Source organism: Babylonia areolata, chromosome 35 (genome assembly GCF_041734735.1).
Source record: "Babylonia areolata isolate BAREFJ2019XMU chromosome 35, ASM4173473v1, whole genome shotgun sequence".
Lineage (NCBI taxonomy): Eukaryota > Metazoa > Mollusca > Gastropoda > Neogastropoda > Buccinidae > Babylonia > Babylonia areolata.
Genome location: NC_134910.1, coordinates 7272441 through 7292440, shown reverse-complemented (window position 1 = coordinate 7292440; position 20000 = coordinate 7272441). Strand labels below are relative to the sequence as shown.

General features: G+C 45.5%; 2 protein-coding genes across 2 annotated transcripts in view; one reads left to right on the top strand and one right to left on the bottom strand.

Moving 5' to 3' along the window:
- The window catches only part of LOC143278059 (calexcitin-2-like), an 84738-nt gene extending 78720 nt beyond the window's left edge, over positions 1-6018 (top strand). Inside the window, exons 6-7 of the mRNA XM_076583076.1 lie at positions 2935-3032; positions 4381-6018. Coding sequence (XP_076439191.1) covers positions 2935-3032; positions 4381-4506 — 224 coding nt within the window. The 3' untranslated portion in view covers positions 4507-6018. The remainder of the gene's footprint in view (positions 1-2934; positions 3033-4380) is intronic.
- Positions 6019-12793: 6775 nt separating this feature from the next.
- Positions 12794-20000, bottom strand: part of LOC143277952 (tetratricopeptide repeat protein 23-like) — a 31086-nt gene continuing 23879 nt past the window's right edge. Inside the window, exons 12-14 of the mRNA XM_076582933.1 lie at positions 18908-19057; positions 14895-14977; positions 12794-13063 (exon numbers count right to left, since the gene is read on the bottom strand). Of these exons, the coding sequence (XP_076439048.1) occupies positions 12943-13063; positions 14895-14977; positions 18908-19057 (354 nt within the window). The 3' untranslated portion in view covers positions 12794-12942. The remainder of the gene's footprint in view (positions 13064-14894; positions 14978-18907; positions 19058-20000) is intronic.

Here is a 20000-nt window from a genome sequence, read left to right as displayed (position 1 = left end):
ACCCAAACACAAACCCCCACAAAACACAAACCCCCCCCACACAACACACAACACAAACCCACCCACACAACACAAACCCAACACAAACCCACCCCCCACAAACACAACACACAAACCACCCACAAACACAAACACACCCACACAACACCCACCACACAAACCCACCCACCAAAAACACAAACCCACCCACACAACACACCCCAACACAAACCCACCCACACAACACAAACCACCCACAAAACACAAACCACCCAGACAACACCCAACCACCCAACAAAAACACCCAAAACAACACAAACCACCCCAAAACACCCAACACACAACACAAACCCACCCAACAACACCAAACACACAACCAAACCACCACAACCACAAACCCACCCACACAACACAAACCCACCCACACAACACCCAACACACAACACAAACCCACCCACACAACACAAACACACCCACACAACACCCAACACACAACACAAACCACCCCGCACAACACAAACCCACCCACACAACACGAATCAGCCCATGAAAAACCAACCCAACGCCAGATTTCTGCACAAACCAAACCCGACACCATCACTAACCCAACTCACGTCGATATAACTCACTCATATCAATACAACCCACAAGTATCAATACAACCCACATCATGTCGATATAACTCAGCTCATATCAACACAACATATCTCACGTCGATATGACTCACCTCATATCAATAAAACCCACTTCACGTCGATATAACTCACCTGGTATCGATACAACCCACTTCACGTCGATATAACTCACCTCGTATCAATACAACCCACTTCACGTCGATATAACTCACCTCGTATCAATACAACCCACGTCACGTCGATATAACTCACCTCGTATCAATACAACCGACTTCACGTCGATATAACTCACCTCGTATCAATACAACCCACGTCACTTCGATATAACTCACCTCGTATCGATACAACCCACGTCACGTCGATATAACTCACCTCGTATCGATCCAACCCACTTCACGTCGATATAACTCACCTCGTATCAATACAACCCACGTCACGTCGATATAACTCACCTCGTATCGATACAACCAACCTCACGTCAATATAACTCACCTCATATCGATACAACCCACGTCACGTCGATATAACTCACCTCGTATCAATACAATCCACGTCACGTCGATATAACTCACCTCGTATCAATACAGCCCACCTCACGTCGATATGACTCACCTCGTATCAATACAACCCACCTCATGTCGATATAATTCAGTTCATATCAATACAACATATCTCATGTCGATATAACTCACCTCATATCAATAAAACCCACTTCACGTCGATATAACTCACCTCGTATCAATACAACCCACCTCACGTCAATATAACTCACCTCGTATCAATACAACACATCTCACGTCGATACAACTCACCTCGTATCGATACAACCCACGTCACGTCAATGTAACTCACCTCGTATCGATACAACCCACCTCACGTCGATATAACTAACCTCGTATCAATACAACCCACTTCACGTCGATATAACTCACCTCGTATCAATACAACCCACTTCACGTCGATATAACTCACCTCGTATCAATACAACCCACTTCACGTCGATACAACTCACCTCGTATCGATACAACCCACCTCACCGGCGTCGATATAACTCACCTCGTATCGAAAGAACCCACCCCACATCGATATAACTCACCTCGTATCGATACCACCCACGTCACGTCGATACAACTCACCTCGTATCGATACAACCCACGTCACGTCGATACAACTCACCTCGTATCGATACAACCTACGTCACGTCCATATAACTCACCTCGTATCGATACAACCCACCTCACGTCGATATAACTCATCTCATATCTTCTTCTTCTTCGTTCGTGGGCTGCAGCCCCCACTTCACTCGTATGCAGACCTACACGAGTCAGCTTTTACGTGTGTGACTGTTTTTACCTCGCCATATAGGCAGCCATACTAACGTTTTCGGGGCGGAGGGTGCATGCTGGGTATGTTCTTGTTTCCCATAACCCACCGAACGCTGACATGGATTACAGGATCATTAACGTGCGTATTTGACCTTATGCTTGCCGTATACACACGAAGGGGGTTCAGGCACTAAGCAGGTGTGCACATGTGTTGACCTGGGAGATTGGAAAAACCCACCAGGCGCCGTTAACCGAGATTCGAACCCGGGACCACTCAGATTGAAAGTCCAACGCTTTATTAAACCACTCATTCCCCACTTTGGGGAAGTGAAGAAACATCTGCCCGGGGTCTACTTCTTGAAAATATTTTTACAGAACTAAATTTATGTTGCTTAAATACTAAAACTCCAACTTATATTCAGTTATCCACCGGCAAACTGTCCTGTTTAGATCTGGCTGTTTGCGACCCCTCATTAGCCTTAGATTATGAGTGGGGAGTACTTGAAGACCTATATGGTAGTGATCATTTTCCAACTATATTAACTCCTTCTACCTTTATAAACACTTCCCAGCCTGAACACCTAAACTACAAAAAAGCTAACTGGGATCTTTATACCACAATCATACGATCAGAGATCCAAGAAGAGATTCTTCAAAGTGAAGATCCTATGCAAATATTCTCAGACTTAATTACTAAATCTGCCAAGAAATCCATACCATCTTCTTCAAACAAGTTTAGATTACCTAAAACGCCTTGGTTCAATGAGGAGTGTCGCCTTATAAATAATTTTAATTTTTTTAATTAAACCACTCGGCTGTTGCGCACGTCTCCTCATATCAATACTGCCCGCATCACATCCACACCAACCCTCCCAACACCCCCCCCCCCCCAGCCCCCCGCCCCCGAACCCGCCCCCCTCTCCCTCCCCCTCCCCCTCCTTCTCTCCGCCAATATCCATCCCCCCACCTGAGTAGTGATGGCTTTCTGTGTCCAGGTGATGGGTTCATCGACAAGGGAGAGTACGTGGCCATCCAGACCATCTTCGGCAACAAGGAAGACGACAGCAAAAAGGCCTTCGATGTTCTGGTGGAGGTCAGTCTGCCGATGTCACGGCCTTCAAATCATGCACGTTGTTCATACCGCTGCTGCTGCTTCTACTGCTACTGCTGTTTGTTACTGCTGCTACTGCTGTTGTTACTGCCTTGCTTTGCCTTGCCTGCCTTTTGCTTGCCTTACCTGCCTTTGCTTGCTTTGCCTGCCTTTGCCTTGCTTTGCCTTTGCCTTGCCTTGCCTTGTCTCCCTTTGCCTTGCCAGCCTTTGCCTTGCCTGCCTTTGCCTTGCCTTGCCTTGCCTTGCCTTGTCTCCCTTTGCCTTGCCTTGCCTTGCCTGCCTTGCCTTGCCTGTCTTTTCCTTGCTTTGTCTTGCCTTGCCTTACCTGCCCTTGCCTTGCCTTTGCCTTGCCTGCCTTTGCCTTGCCTTGTCTTCCTTATCTTGCCTTGCCTTGCCTGCTTTGTCTTGCCTTGAATATCCATTTTGCCTTGCCTTGTCCTTGCCTTGCCTTATGTGTCTTGCTTTGAAAATCTGTCTTGCCTTGCCTTATCTTACCTTGAATATTTGTCTTGTTTTGTCTTACCTTGCTTTTCCTTGCCTTGCCTGCCTTTTCCTTGCCTTTGCCTTACCTTGCCTTGTCTCCCTTTGCCTTGCCCTGCCTTGCCTTGCCTTGCCTGCTTTTGCCTTGTTTTGCCTTGCCTCCCTTTGCCTTGCCTTGCCTGCCTTTGCCTTGCCTTGCCTTGCCTGCCTTTGCCTTGTATTGGCTCCCTTTGCCTTCCCTTGCCTTGCCTGTCTTTGCTTTGCCTTGCCTTTGCCTTACCTTGCCTTGTCTCCCTTTGCCTTGCCCTGCCTTGCCTTGCCTGCTTTTGCCTTGTTTTGCTTTGCTTCCCTTTGCCTTGCCTTGCCTGCCTTTGCCTTGCCTTGCCTTGCCTTGCCTCCCTTTGCCTTGCCTTGCCTGCCTTTGCCTTGCCTTGCCTTGCCTTGCCTGCCTTTGCCTTGCCTTTCCTTGCCTGCCTTTTCCTTGCCTTGCCTCCCTTTGCCTTGCCTTGCCTGCCTTTCCTTGCCTTGCTTCCCTTTGCCTTGTCTTGCCTGCCTTTGCCTTTCCTTGCCTTGTCTTTCCTGTCTTTTCCTTGCCTTTCCTTGCCTGCATTGCCCTGCCCTGCCTTGCCTACCTCTGCCTTGCCCTGCCCTGCCTTGCCTTGCCTGCCTTTGCCTTGCCTTGCCCTGCCCTGCCCTGCCCTGCCCTGCCCTGCCTTGCCTTGCCTTGCCCTGCCTTGCCTTGCCTACCTCTACCTTGCCTTGCCCTGCCCTGCCTTGCCTTGCCTACCCCTGCCTTGCCTTGCCTTGCCTTGCCTTCCTTTTCCTTGAACGTTTCGACGTATATTTTCAGGGGAACGAGCAGAACCTCATCTCCAAGACGGACTTCGAGCAGTTGTGGCACCAGTACTTCCTGTCCACAAATGCTAGCGACAAGGGGAACTACCTCTTCGGTACGATACCCAAGACATCCCAGTGAACCTGGCAGGTGATCGCCATGGTAACCCGTCACCTTCACCTCTGTTTTTTTTCATGAGTGATTCGCTGTGAGAGGCTCACCCACGATTCAAGGCAGGACCCGTCATTTGCTTTTGGTTTTTCAATTCGAAACTGGAGTTTGTTAGTTCCAGAGTAGTATATGGAATGGGATGATTTTTGGATTTTTTTTTTCCTCTCACATTTTTTTGGTATCTGGTATCGTTCAGTCACAGATGGTCTGGGTTGGGTTTCTTTGCGTGTATAGCAACGTTCAGAATATCTTATTTTTGGATTTTTTTTCTCTCACATTTTTTGGTATCTGGTATTGTTCAGTCACAGATGGTCTGGGTTGGGGGGTTTTTTGTGTGTGTATGGCAACGTTCAGAATACCATTGGTTCCCCCATTTTAACAACTCCGAATCTTTTTTGTGTGTGTGTGTGTGAATTTGCTTGCTTGTGGGAAGATATATCTCGGTACTGAAGGGAACTGGTGCCGACATGATTTCCAAAGGAGCTGTTCAGTTCTAGATTCATTTCCAGCCTGGTTAGGAAGAGCTTGATGAAATGAAACGGTTTTTTTATCTTGAAGGATAGTCTGCAAAGGAAACAGGAATGTTGGGTTGTTGTTTTTCTTGCCAGATTTTTGTTGTCCAGGGAACAAATCCATACAGTTTTTGTTTTCATGGAAGTTGTTTGCGGGCGCAAAGAGATGGGAAGGGTGGGAAATCGGAAGAGGAATACTGCATGTTACTGGCACTGCATTGCCCTCACTGGCACCGCAAAGGCGTCAGAACTGTGTTTGTTCCAACACGACTGCTGTCCAACATCGGAAAAATACTGTGAAGAGTGTGATACTGTTTGGAATGGAGTGGTAGTTGACGGGTTCGGGTTTGCAATGATTTATATTGTCGTGTTTTTTTTTTTGTTTTTTTATCTTTTTTTTCCGAAGCAGATTTTCTTCGGGTCAGGGTTTCTTTTGTCTGTTTGTTTTTGCCTTTTACATACTGTCGAGGATTTAGGCGCACCCTCTACAGATGGCTCTGATCCATGTCTCCATGTCCACTGGCAGACGTAGACGTCTGATAAGGAAGTTAATTCTGACGGTAAAAGACAGACGATACGATAGCCAGGTTTTGAAGGCATGGTTGTTTTGGTGCTTTCTCAGTTTATATTTTGCGATTTCCAACTGACCACACGCACACACACACACACACACACACACACACACACACACACACACACACAATCTTATTATAAGAAAAAAGTGATTATTTTTCAGAAGACAGATAGTGGACACCATCACAAGACTTACAAGAGTAGCGATTTATGTTGTTCAAAAGCGAACTAAATTTGACACAGGTGAAAGTTTGTGAGGAATGATGATTTTTGTTCGAAAATAAGCGAAAGCTGAAAAAAAGAAGGGAGTTTTGGAGGGAAAAGGACTTGTTGTCTTGAAACCTGTAAAAGCGGAGAACTTGGGACGATTTTTTTTTTTTTTTTTTTTTTTTTTTTTTTTTATCTGAAGCAAGCAAAGCTGCAAGAGAAGATAACTTGGGGAGAATTGTGCTTCTGTTTTCAGCACGGAAAAAGATTGAGAAAGGAAAGACAATCTGGGGACAAACTGTGACTGTTCTGAAACAAGCAAAAGATAAAGAAAACAAATTGTGAGGAGGACTGGGTTTGCCCCCCAAAAAAATCAACACAAGGTGAAAGATGAGAGTTTGTGATGAACCGAGCTTTTGTCGAGAGAACACATTTTCCAAGGAATAGCGATCTTGTTTAGAAGGCAGTGACTTTTTTTGGATAGAGAATTTGGACGAATTGTTGGTTTGGTCTTTAGCAAGCAAAAGGATGAAGCAGAAATTAAAATGGAACGAGTCTTAAATTTTGTTCAAAAACAAAAGAATGATGTTAAAAAAAAATCAAAAAAACCAAGGGGAGAATTTTGGAGGAATTGTACTTTTGTTCTGAAGCCTGAAAAAGAGGACAATTTGGGTCGAGAGGAATTGTTGCTCCCTGATGCAAGCAGACGAATGCGATTTTGTTATGAAGCGAGTGAAAATTGAAAAGACTTTGGGTCGAACAGTCATTTTGTTCTCAAACAAGAAAAGTTTGAAAAAGATTATGGGACGATATTTTTCCGTGGTGAGTGAAAGTTGAAAAAGAAAAGGATTTGGGACGACTTGTCTTAATTTTGCTCTGTTCTGAAGCAAGCCAAAGCTGGAACAGAAACAGAATTTGGGACATACAATGATTTTGCCCTGATTTAATGCAAGTCAACGTTGACAAAGAAGAGAAATTTAGGACGAACTGTAATTTTGTTATGCAGCAAGCGAAACTGCAAAAAGAAAACTTGGGACGAGCAGTAATTTTATTGGGACGGACAAGCGAAAGCTGAAAAAGATGAGAATATGGGACGCATAGTCATGTTGCTCTAAAACAAGCGAACTTTGAAAATGAAGAGAATTTGGGGTGAGTAGGTTTGTTATGAAGCAAAAGAAAGTTGTAAAGGAGGAGAATTTGGGATGAACAGTGATTCTATTCCAAGGCGACAGTCAATCAACTAGACTTGGCAGGCTAGGTATATTCAAACTGACAGAAACAGGCAAAATTCTGTTTCTGACCATTTCTAAGACTTTCAGAAACATGTTTGTTGAACAAATCAGCTAAGCAAAGGACACTGCAAAACTTGCTCGTGTGTTTATTTATCTTTTTTTTTTCTTTCTTTTTTTTAATTTTTATCCCAGGCATTGTGTACTTCTGGGTGCTATGGAAACCACTCGAAGAACTACTTGCTCTAAATTACTTGCCATGGTAAACATTTTCTTCAAAGAACCAGTAACACACAAAATCATATTTTAGTAATATTATAAAATCCGGACGGAACTAATGACATCAAACAAACTTCCAGGTTTCAAAACTTTTTTTTTTTTTTCATATCCAATTTCTTTCACGATAGATCATAGAAATCAGTGTAGACCAGAATCCAAAACTTGAAATAAGTACATATATATCTATATATATATATATATATATATATATAAACAACAACAAAAAATTGTATTCAAGTGCAAATTGACTGTTGATCCTTGTAGCTAGTCGGTGGTGGTGGTTTTTTCTGAATGAACAACTTGTGTCTATATTTATACATTTCTCAGCTCGAACTCTTTTTTCTGATTCCCCACTCCCGCCCACTCCCGCCATTCCAAATTAAAGCGTCAAAATTCAATTCTTCGTCTCTTTTATTGTGACCCGAGCTTTCACTGCAGTGTGTGTGTGTGTGTGTGTGTGTGTGTGTGTGTTGAGGGGATAGGGGGGTGTGGGTGGGAGGGTGGCTGTGGGGTGTGTGGGGGATGAAAGTCACAACAGAAAGAACAAGAACAGCAATTGATGGGGCACCCTCGACACAACAAGAAACAGCTGTAGGTGGGGAGGGAGAGTAGGGGTAGTGGGGGAGATGTGTGTGGAGGGGGGGAGTGTTGTGTGTGTGTGTGTGTGTGTGTGTGTGTGTTGAGGGGATAGGGGGGGTGGGTGGGAGGGTGGCTGTGGGGTGTGTGGGGGGTGAAAGTCACAACAAAAAGAACAAGAACAGCAATTGATGGGGCACCCACGACACAACAAGAAACAGCTGTAGGTGGGGAGGGAGAGTAGGGGTAGTGGGGGAGATGTGTGTGTGGGGGGGGGGAGTGTTGTGTGTGTGTGTGTGTGTGTGTTGAGGGGATAGGGGGGTGTGGGTGGGAGGGTGGCTGTGGGGTGTGTGGGGGATGAAAGTCACAACAGAAAGAACAAGAACAGCAATTGATGGGGCAACAACAACAAGTTGAAGTGCACCCACGACACAGCAAGAAACAGCTGTAGGTGTGGAGGTAGAGTAGGGGGAGTGGGGGAGATGTGTGGGGGAGGGGGGGGGAGTGTTGTGTGTGTGTGTGTGTGTGTGTGTGTGTGTGTGTGTTGAGGGGATAGGGGGGTGTGGGTGGGAGGGTGGCTGTGGGGTGTGGGGGGGGTGAAAGTCACAACAGGAAGAACAAGAACAGCAATTGATGGGGCACCCACGACACAACAAGAAACAGCTGTTGGTGTGGAGGGAGAGTAGGGGGAGTGGGGGAGATGTGTGTGTGGGTGGGGGGGTGTGTGTGTGTGTGTGTGTGTGTGTGTGTGTGTAAGTGTACATGCCATACAAGTGTACCTATCTGTGTGGGAAAGGAGGGGGAGAGAGAGAGAGAGAAACTGACAAGTAGTGCAGGGTAATAATCACACACACACACACACACACACACACACACACACACACACACACACTAACATATACACCACATTATCCAAGGAAATCAAAGAAGAAAAATATCTTGTTCAGAATTTTTTTTTAAATAAGAAAAAAAAGATTCCCTTTCTTCCCTCCAATACAAACATCCCCTTCACCAACAAACAAAATATCACACAACAAAAAGTAATATGGTCATGTGTGCAAACATCTCTCTCTCTCTCTCTCTCTCTCTCTCTCTCTCTCTCTCTCTCTCTCTGGCTGTCCTCCAGGAATAAATCCACATAATTCACCGGCCCCTGTGACTATAGAAGGCTGTGGAAGCTTTTAACCTTGTGAATTATTCACACAAGGTTCAAGGCTCAAGGTCCCCCACAACCGGAAACAAACCACTGAGGGCAGTGATATTCACATCCACTGTGTCCAAGGGCTCGGCGTGAAAAAAACAGGTGGGGCCTCTTCTTCTTCTTCTTCTTCTGCGTTCACTCGTATGCACACGAGTGGGCTTTGACGTGTATGACCGTTTTTACCCCCGCCATGTAGGCAGCCATACTCCGTTTTCGGGGGTGTGCATGCTGGGTATGTTCTTGTTTCCATAACCCACCGAACGCTGACATGGATTACAGGATCTTTAACGTGCCTATTTGATCTTCTGCTTGCATATACACACGAAGGGGGTTCAGGCACTAGCAGGTCTGCACCTATGTTGACCTGAAAGATCGTAAAAATCTCCACCCTTTACCCACCAGGCGCCGTCACCGAGATTCGATCCCGGGACCCTCAGACTGAGAGTCCAACGCTTTAACCACTTGGCTGTTGCGGACACACACACACACACTCGCCACAGCCTTCATCTAATATCGCATACACGAAAAGATGTTAAAAAGCCATCACAACAACATTTCCGCAATACCTATGAGAAAAATACCCTCTCCTTAAAACCTTTACAAAGGTGTAACATGAACAGAAACATGTCGATGAAAACACACACACACACACACACACACATATATATATATATATATATATATATATATATATATATATATATATATATATATAGACCACATCAATCACCCAGCCTCAATGTAAAAAAAAAAAAAGGTAAAACAAAATGAAGTTATAGGTTTCCACAGCCCTATTCAGGGCCACCGGGGGCAGTGATATCATATCCACTGTGTGGAAGGCTCGGCACAGGGAAATGCCAGACCCAACCCTCCCCTTCCACTGTTTCAACCCTCCCAGACTTAACCCTTTCACCGCCAGTCAATTCAGAGTACAAAATTCCCTTGTGGTGTAAACACAGAAACGACAGTGGCTAAAAACAGCTGGGGATTCCCCCCCACCCCCACCCCCACCCCACCCCCCCTGCGATGTATAGAAAATATGGCCTATCCTACCACCGAACATTAAGAGCAGTAGGTTCATGGATAACAGACCAATGAATGGTCACCTTTCAGTGACAGGGGTCCTCTACCACGCCTGTGCATCAAATGCGAGCTTGGCGGTGAAAGGGTTAAGTCGGGTACCCATTCACACCTGGGTGAAATGAAGGAAGTCAAACAAAAAAAAAAAAAGTATCTTTTCTAACCGTCATAACGGGGCCTCGAACCCTGGTCACTGGTGAACACTGGATCAGAAACCCAAAGGTTTAACTCGCTCAGTACGGCCAGTCCTCTCTTCTCCTCTACACAGATCCATCGGATGTCCTGTGGGTGTCTGAATGACCCAAACTTTAGCTTCCATTCGTCAGAATTGTGGTATTCTTTGTCAACATTCACCTCTTCAGTATAAGAGCCTTCCGCTTGCAATATTTTCATGATGGTAATTCGGGTGAAACGCTGTTAACGTCGCCTCTTTCGCCGTTCGTATGGAGAGAGTTGACCGGTTCTGTCACCACGCTGTCTCTCCTCACCTCAACATCATACACGTATAAATGGAAAATGTATTTTGATTTCTTTTTTTGTTTCCTTCTAGAAGTTTCCGTGAACTGAAAACGAGGATTTCTGCCAACATTACTTACTCTTCTACAACCTGTTTCTTTCTAGCAGCACGTCTTCACAATAAAATCTGTGGAGTGATGGCCTGGAGGTAACACGTCCACCTAGGAAGCGAGAGAATCTGAGCGCGCTGGTTCGAATCACGGCTCAGCCGCCGATATTTTCTCCCCCTCCATTAGACCTTGAGTGGTGGTCTGAACGCTAGTCATTCGGATGAGACAATAAACCGAGGTCCCGTGTGCAGCATGCAGCATGCACTTAGCGCATGTAAAAGAACCCACGGCATCAAAAGGGCTGTTCCTGGCAAAATTCTGTAGAAAAATCCACTTCGATAAGAAAAACAAACAAAACTGCATGCAGGAAAATTTACAACAACAAAAAAAATGGGTGGCGCTGTCAGTGTAGCGACGCACTCTCCCTGGGGAAAGCAGCCCAAATTTCACACAGATAAATCTGTTGTGATAAAAAGAAATACAAATACATATTAAAAAATGTGTGGCCGTGTTTCTGTCAAACAATATGCGGAAGTCTACAGTTGGGCCAACAGCAAAGTGAGAGCTGTGTTATCAGTGGTTTCTCCATTGCGATGGGAAATCACTTTACAGCTTAGTCTTTTGTCAAGGACTATGAACTCTCAAACTTGGGAGGCAAAATTGCACTGGCTCTTAGTGCTGCAGCCCTGGCGGCTAGCTGGCCTTTGGGAACCATCCCCAACGCTGACCTCTTGGCTCAGAGAGAGAGTGGGGATGTTACGTGGGCAAGACACTCTCCACCACTGCCTAGATAGTCGGTAGAGAGTGAGGATGTTACGTGGGCAAGACACTCTCCACCACTGCCTAGATAGTCGGTAGAGAGTGAGGATGTTACGTGGACAAGATACTCTCCACCACTGCCTAGATAGTCGGTAGAGAGTGAGGATGTTACGTGGACAAGATACTCTCCACCACTGCCTAGATAGTCGGTAGAGAGTGGGGATGTTACGTGGGCAAGACACTCTCCACCACTGCCTAGATAGTCGGTAGAGAGTGAGGATGTTACGTGGACAAGATACTCTCCACCACTGCCTAGATAGTCGGTACAGAGTGGGGATGTTACGTGGACAAGATACTCTCCACCACTGCCTAGATAGTCGGTACAGAGTGGGGATGTTACGTGGACAAGATACTCTCCACCACTGCCTAGATAGTCGGTAGAGAGTGGGGATGTTACGTGGGCAAGACACTCTCCACCACTGCCTAGATAGTCGGTAGAGAGTGAGGATGTTACGTGGACAAGATACTCTCCACCACTGCCTAGATAGTCGGTACAGCAGTTACCTCCGCAGAACGATGGTCATAGTCGAAAACGACTATCATACACACATATGTGTATCAGCTGCCTACACCAGAAATCATGTTCAATCATTAATTTTCTACTGTATGAAATGCAATGATTCTATCAAATGAATAACTTTCCAAACGAGGTGGGTTCTTTTAATATCTGCTGTTTGGCACCAGAAATCATTTGTAATAAATGCAATGTAATGATTCTATCAAATGAATAACTTTCCAAATGAGTTTTTGGGGACACCAGAAATAATATGTAATGAATAGAATGCAATACTTCTGTCAATAAGTACCGTATCCAAATGAGTTGGGTTTTTTTGTTTTTTGTGGGTTTTTTTTTACAGTATCTGATATCCACACCAGAGATGATTTCTAATGAATGGATCTAGTCTATGTAATATATGAATCAATGTGTGTTTAAAACCACACAAGACTATAACCACCTCCCCCGCAACCCCCCCCCCCCCCCCCCACACACACACACACACACACCATTAAAACAAAACTTAATAATGGAACATTTTTTAAAAAAATCCTTAAGACAGGTAAAGACAGAAAGGAAGTGTATGTATGTGTGTGTGTGTGTGTGTGTGTGTGCATGCGTGTGCATGCGTGTGTGTGTGTGTGTGTGTGCATGCGTGTGCATGCGTGTGTGTGTGTGTGTGTGTATGTGCATGCGTGAGTGTGTATATGTGAGTGCATGTGCGTGCGTGTGTGTGCGTGTGTGTGTGTGTGTGTGCATGTGTGTGTGTGTATGTGCATGCGTGAGTGTGTATATGTGAGTGCATGTGCGTGCATGTGTGTGCGTGTGTGTGTGTGTGTGTGTGTGTGTGTGCACGTGTGGTGTGTGTCTAGGACTGGGGTTTGAACCCCCCGAGGGCAGAGGTCCTGTTGACCACACTGTTGAAACGGGGTCGCTTCTGTAGCTCGTCCTCGGCGTTGAGGACAAACTTGTTGGCCATGCCGGGGCTTCTGCAACAGTCACACACACACACACACACACACACACACACACACACACACACGCGCACACACACACACACACACACACACACACACACACACACACACACACATACAAACTGAATGAATAGATGAATACATGAATAAATAAATGAATAAATAAATACATAATTTTGTTGATGAAAGAGTGAAGAGAGGTACTGACGACCAGAGCAACTCCATGGTGAGTAACACGTCCTTGTCCCTGGACACAACAGTCCACCCACCGACCTCCACCCACCCACCCACCCCTCCATAAATAGATAAATAAATGAATGAATAAATAACTTCACAAATAGATAAATAGTCTTGCTGATTACTGACGACATGAGCAGCCCCATCATGAGTACTGTGTCCTTTTCCTTGGACACAACAGTCCCCCCCCCCCCCCCCCCCCACGACCCCCTCAATAAATAAATTAATAAAATACATAAATAAATAAATTCACAAACAAATGAACAGTCTTGTTGATCAAAGAGGAAGAAATATACTGACGACATGCGCACCATGGTGAGTACTGTGTCCTTTTCCCTGGACACAACAGTCCCACCCACGACTCCCTCAATAAATAAATTAATAAAATACATAAATAAATAAATTCACAAATAGATAAATAGTCTTGCTGATTAAAGTGGAAAGAAACGTCCTGACGATATGAGCAGCCCTATGGTGAGTACCGTGTCCTTTTCCTTGGACACAACAGTCCCCCCCCCCCCCCCACAACCCACTCAATAAATAAATTAATAATATACATAAATAAATAAATAAATTCACAAACAGATGAATAGTCTTGTTGATTAAAGAGGAAGAAATATACTGACAACATGAGTAGCTGTATGCTGAGTACCGCGTCCTTGTCCCTGGACACAACACTCCCTCCCACGACCCCCTCAATAAATAAATTAATAAAATACATAAATAAATAAATTCACAAATAGATAAACAGTCTTGTTGATTAAAGTGGGAAGAAACGTCCGTCCTGACAACATGAGTAGCTCTATGCCGAGTACCGCGTCCTTGTCCTTGGACACAACACTCCCCACCCACACCCCCTCAATAAATAGACTGATAAATACATAAATAAATAAATTCACAAACAGACAGACAGTCTTGCTGATTAAAGTGGGAAGAAACGTCCTGACGACATGAGCAGCCCCATCATGAGTACTGTATCCTTTTCCTTGGACACAACAGTCCCACCCACGACTCCCTCAATAAATAAATTAATAAAATACATAAATAAATAAATTCACAAACAGATGAATAGTCTTGTCCATTAAAGAGGAAGAAATATACTGACGACATGAGCACCATAGTGAGTACTGTGTCCTTGTCCTTGGACACAACAGTCCCACGCACGACCCACTAAATAAATAAATTAATAAAATACATAAATAAATAAATTCACAAACAGATGAATAGTCTTGTTGATTAAAGAGGAAGAAATATACTGACGACATGAGCACCATAGTGAGTACTGTGTCCTTTTCCTTGGACACAACAGTCCCACCCACGACCCCCTCAATAAATAAATTAATAAAATACATAAATAAATAAATTCGCAAACAGATAAACAGTCTTGCTGATCAAAGTTGGAAGAAACGTCCTGACGACATGAGCAGCCCCATGTTGAGTACCGCGTCCTTGTCCTTGAACACAACTATCCCCCAACCACCAACCCCCACCCCCCTAACCCCCCCCCACCCACCCACCCCCAATAAATAAAATTAAAAAATGAATAAACAAATACACAAACAGATGAATGATTCTGTTGATCAAACCAGGGAAGAAAAGTACTGACGACATGAGCAGTTCCATCGTGCGTAGAGTGTCCTTGGTCTTCTTGTGGTTCTTCCCCAGCACCAGCTGCTCAATGCCGTAGCACTGCAACACCAACCACAACCACAGCTGCAACACCAACACAGCAACAGCTGCAACACCAACAACACCAACACAACAACAGCTGCAACACCAACACCAACACAGCACAGCTGCAACACCAACACAGCAACAGCTGCAACACCAACACCAACACTGCCACAACTGCAACACCAACACAACAACAGCTGCAACACCAACACAACTGCAACACCAACACCAACACTGCAACAGCTGCAACACCAACACAACCACAGCTGCAACACCAACACAACAACAGCTGCAACACCAACAACACCAACACAGCAACAGCTGCAACACCAACACAGCAACAGCTGCAACACCAACACAACTGCAACACCAACACCAACACTGCCACAACTGCAACACCAACACAACTGCAACACCAACACCAACACTGCCACAACTGCAACACCAACACTGCCACAACTGCAACACCAACACCAACACTGCCACAACTGCAACACCAACACAACTGCAACACCAACACCAACACTGCCACAACTGCAACACCAACACAACCACAACTGCAACACCAACACCAACACTGCCACAACTGCAACACCAACACAGCCACAACTGCAACACCAACACTGCCACAACTGCAACACCAACACAACCACAACTGCAACACCAACACAACCACAACTGAAACACCAACACCAACACTGCCACAACTGCAACACCAACACCAACCACAGCTGCAACACCAACATAACCACAACTGCAGCACCAACACCAACACAGGCACAGCCACAACACTAACACAACAACTGCAACACAAACACCAACACTGCCACAACTGCAACACTAACACAACCACAACTGCAACACCAACACAGCCACAACTGCAGCAACAACACCAACACAACCACAACACCAACACAGCCACAACTGCAGCAACAACATCAACACAACCACAACTGCAACACCAACGCAGCCACAGCTGCAACACCAACACAACCACAGCTGCAACACCAACACAACAACAGCTGCAACACCAACACAACCACAGCTGCAACACCAACACAGCAACAGCTGCAACATCAACACAACAACAGCTGCAACATCAACACAACAACAGCTGCAACACCAACACAGCCACAACTGCAATACTAACACAACTACAACTGCAACACCAACACCATCACAACACAACTGCAACACCAACACAACCACAACTGCAACACCAACACTGCCACAACTGCAACACCAACACAACCACAACTGCAACACCAACACCAACACTGCCACAACTGCAACACCAACCACAGCTGCAACACCAACACCAACACAGGCACAGGCACAACACTAACACAACAACTGCAACACAAACACCAACACTGCCACAACTGCAACACTAACACAACCACAACTGCAACACCAACACAGCCACAACTGCAGCAACAACACCAACACAACTACAACTGCAACACCGACGCAACCACAACTGCAGCACCAGCACAACCACAACTGCAACACCAACACAAACACAACTGCAACACCAACACAACTGCAACTGCAACACTAACATAACCACAACACCAACACAACCACAGCTGCAACACCAACACAAACGCAACACAGCCACAACTGTAACATGAACACAACCGCAACACCATCACATCTGCAACACCAACAAAACCACAACTTCTTTTGCTAAGCATGGAATTTTTATTTATTTTGCAAACGTTTTGGTGCAGATAGTAAAAAAAAAAAGGGAAATTACTCTGTAATTAATGCTAGGGGACTTAATTTATCACAAGTGAGTCTTGAAGGCCTTGCCTCTCTTGTTTTTGTTTTTTTGTTGTTGTTTTTCCGTCGTGGCAGAATTGGTTAGGTGATGGACTTGTGATCCAGTGTTCACCAGTGACCTGGGTTCGAGACCCCCGGTTCTACATGGGTGCTGTGTCCTTTAGGAAAGGGCACTTTGATTTTCCCCCCTCCACCCAGGTGTGAACAGGTACCCGACCTCAGTTCCGGGAAAGGTTAAAAAAACAGAACAGCGGAGGAAGAGGATAGAGCTGCCCCCCCCCCCCCAACCCCCCTTCCTGTGCCGAGTCCCAGACATGTTTCAGTTTCAGTTTCAGTAGCTCAAGGAGGCGTCACTGCGTTCGGACAAATCCATATACGCTACACCACATCTGCCAAGCAGATGCCTGACCAGCAGCGTAACCCAACGCGCTTAGTCAGGCCTTGAGAAAAAGAAAAAAAAGGTGAATAAATTATAGATAAGCTTACATAAATAAATAAATAAATAAACAACAATTATGATATAAAAAAAAAAGGTAGCAGTAATGAAAACAATAATAAAATAATAATAATAATAATAATAATAATAAATAAATAAACAAATAAACAAGACAACAATGATGATAAACAAGCAAATAAATGCAAAACACGAAGACACACACCCACACACACACCCACACATGCACAACAGATATGCACCAAACACGCAGCCTCACAGATACGAAAGCACAGTCAAACACACACAAACGCACATGAGCCCCAACACACACACACACACACACACACACACACACCACCCTGCACACCCTCCACCCCCCTCCTCCACACACTCACCTCCAGTCCATGCATCGCAGCCTCCACGGCCCAGACATGATAGATATGAAATGATTGCCCCTTACAGCAATAAAGCGACTGTGGGGCCTTTAACTTTTAACCCATCACAGACACAGGTGTGCATTATGACCTTTTTGTGGGACTTTTAACCTAACACAACCACAGGTGTGCACTAACCTTTTTGTGGGACCTTTAACTCTCTCCATACGAACAGCGAAAGAGACGACGTTAACAGCATTTCACCCCAATTACCATCATCAAAATATTGCAAGCGGAAGGCTCTTATACTGAAGAGGTGAATGTTGACAAAGATACCACAATTCTGACGACAGAAGCTAAAGGTTGGGTCATTCAGACACCCACTGGACACCCGAGGGGTCTGTGTCGAGGAGAAGAGAGGGCTGGCCATACTGAGTGAGTTAATCTTTAACCTAACACTGACACAGGTGTGCACTGGCCTTCTCGTAGGACCTCCCACCTTAACCCTAACGCAGACATAGGCGTGCACTGACCTTCTTGTGGGACCTTTAACCTTTAACCTAACACTGACACGGGCATGAACTGACCTTCTTGTAGATTATGGGACCTTCAACCTTAAGCCTAACACTGACGCACATGTGCACTGACCTTTTTTGTGGAACCTTTAACCTTTAACCTAACACTGACTTAGGTGTGCACACTGACCTTTTTACAGGCTATGGGTCCTTTAACCTTTCACCTAACAGGAACAGGCGTGCACTAAACTTTTTTGTGGGACCTTTAACCTTTAACCTAACACAGACACAGTTCTGCAATGACCTTTCTGTGAGACCTTTAACCTTTAGCCTAACACAGACACAGGCATACACTGACATTCTTTTGGCTACGGGACCTTTAACCTTTAACCTGAGACAGACACAGTTCTGCAATGACCTTTTTGTAGGCTATGGGACCTTTAACCTTTAGCCTAGCTCTGCAATTAACATTTTGCAGGCTATGGGACCTTTAACCTTTAGTCTAACACTGACGCAGACGTGCACTGACCTGTTTGTGGGACCATTAACCTTTAACCTAACACTGACTTAGGTGTGCACACTGACCTTTCTGTGGGACCTTTAACCTTTAACCTAACACAGACACAGGCATGCGCTGACCTTGTAGGCTATGGGAACTTTAACCTTTAACCTGACAGAGACACAGTTGTACAATGACCTTTCTTTGCAGACTATTGGACCTTTAACCTCTAACCTAACACACACACACACACACACAGGCATGCGCACTGACCTTTTAGCAGACTGTGCGACCTTCAACCTCTAACCTAGCACCGACGCGGACGTGCACACTGACCTTCTTGTAGGCGCGGAGGGCACGCTCGATGTTGCCCTGGGCCAGGTGGACGGACCCCATCAGCTTGTAGGTGTCCGACACCTGCTCCGAGTAGTCGCCAAACGCCTGGCACTTGGGGTTGATGCTGGACTTGAGCATGGTCATCGCTTCCTGTTCCCCCCCGTGCATCGTATCATGTTATTGTCGTGTTCGTGTTGCGCTGTGCTGTGCTGTGTTGTGTTGTGTTGTTCTGTGGTGTGTTGTTCTGTGGTGTGTTGTGCTGTGTTGTGCTGTGCTATGTTGTGTTGTGCTGTGTTGTGTTGTGTTGTTCTGTGTTGTGTTGTGTTGTGTTGCGCTGTGCTGTGCTGTGTTGTGTTGTGTTGTTCTGTGGTGTGTTGCGCTGTGTTGTGTTGTTCTGTGTTGTGTTGTGCTGTGCTGTGCTGTGCTGTGCTGTGCTGTGCTGTGCTGTGTTGTGTTGTGCTGTGTTGTTCTGTGTTGTTCTGTGGTGTGCTGTGTTGTGTTGTGTTGTGCTGTGCTGTGCTGTGCTGTGCTGTGTTGTGCTGTGTTGTTCTGTGTTGTGCTGTGTTGTGTTGTGTTGTGCTGTGCTGTGCTGTGCTGTGCTGTGCTGTGCTGTGTTGTGTTGTGTTGTGTTGTGTTGTGTTGTCTTGTTCTGTGGTGTGTTGTTCTGTGGTGTGTTGTGCTGTGTTGTGCTGTGCTATGTTGTGTTGTGCTGTGTTGTTCTGTGTTGTGCTGTGTTGTGTTGTGTTGTGCTGTGCTGTGCTGTGTTGTGCTGTGCTGTGTTGTGTTGTGTTGTGTTGTGTTGTGTTGTGTTGTGTTGTTCTGTGGTGTGTTGTGCTGTGTTGCGCTGTGCTATGTTGTGTTGTGTTGTGTTGTTCTGTGCTGTGCTGTGCTGTGCTGTGCTGTGCTGTGTTGTGTTGTGTTGTGCTGTGTTGTGTTGTGTTGTGCTGTGCTGTGCTGTGCTGTGCTGTGCTGTGCTGTGCTGTGCTGTGCTGTGTTGTGTTGTGTTGTTCTGTGGTGTGTTGTATTGTCATGTTCGTGTTGCGCTGTGTTGCGCTGTGTTGCGCTGTGTTATGTTGTGTTGTGTTGTTCTGTG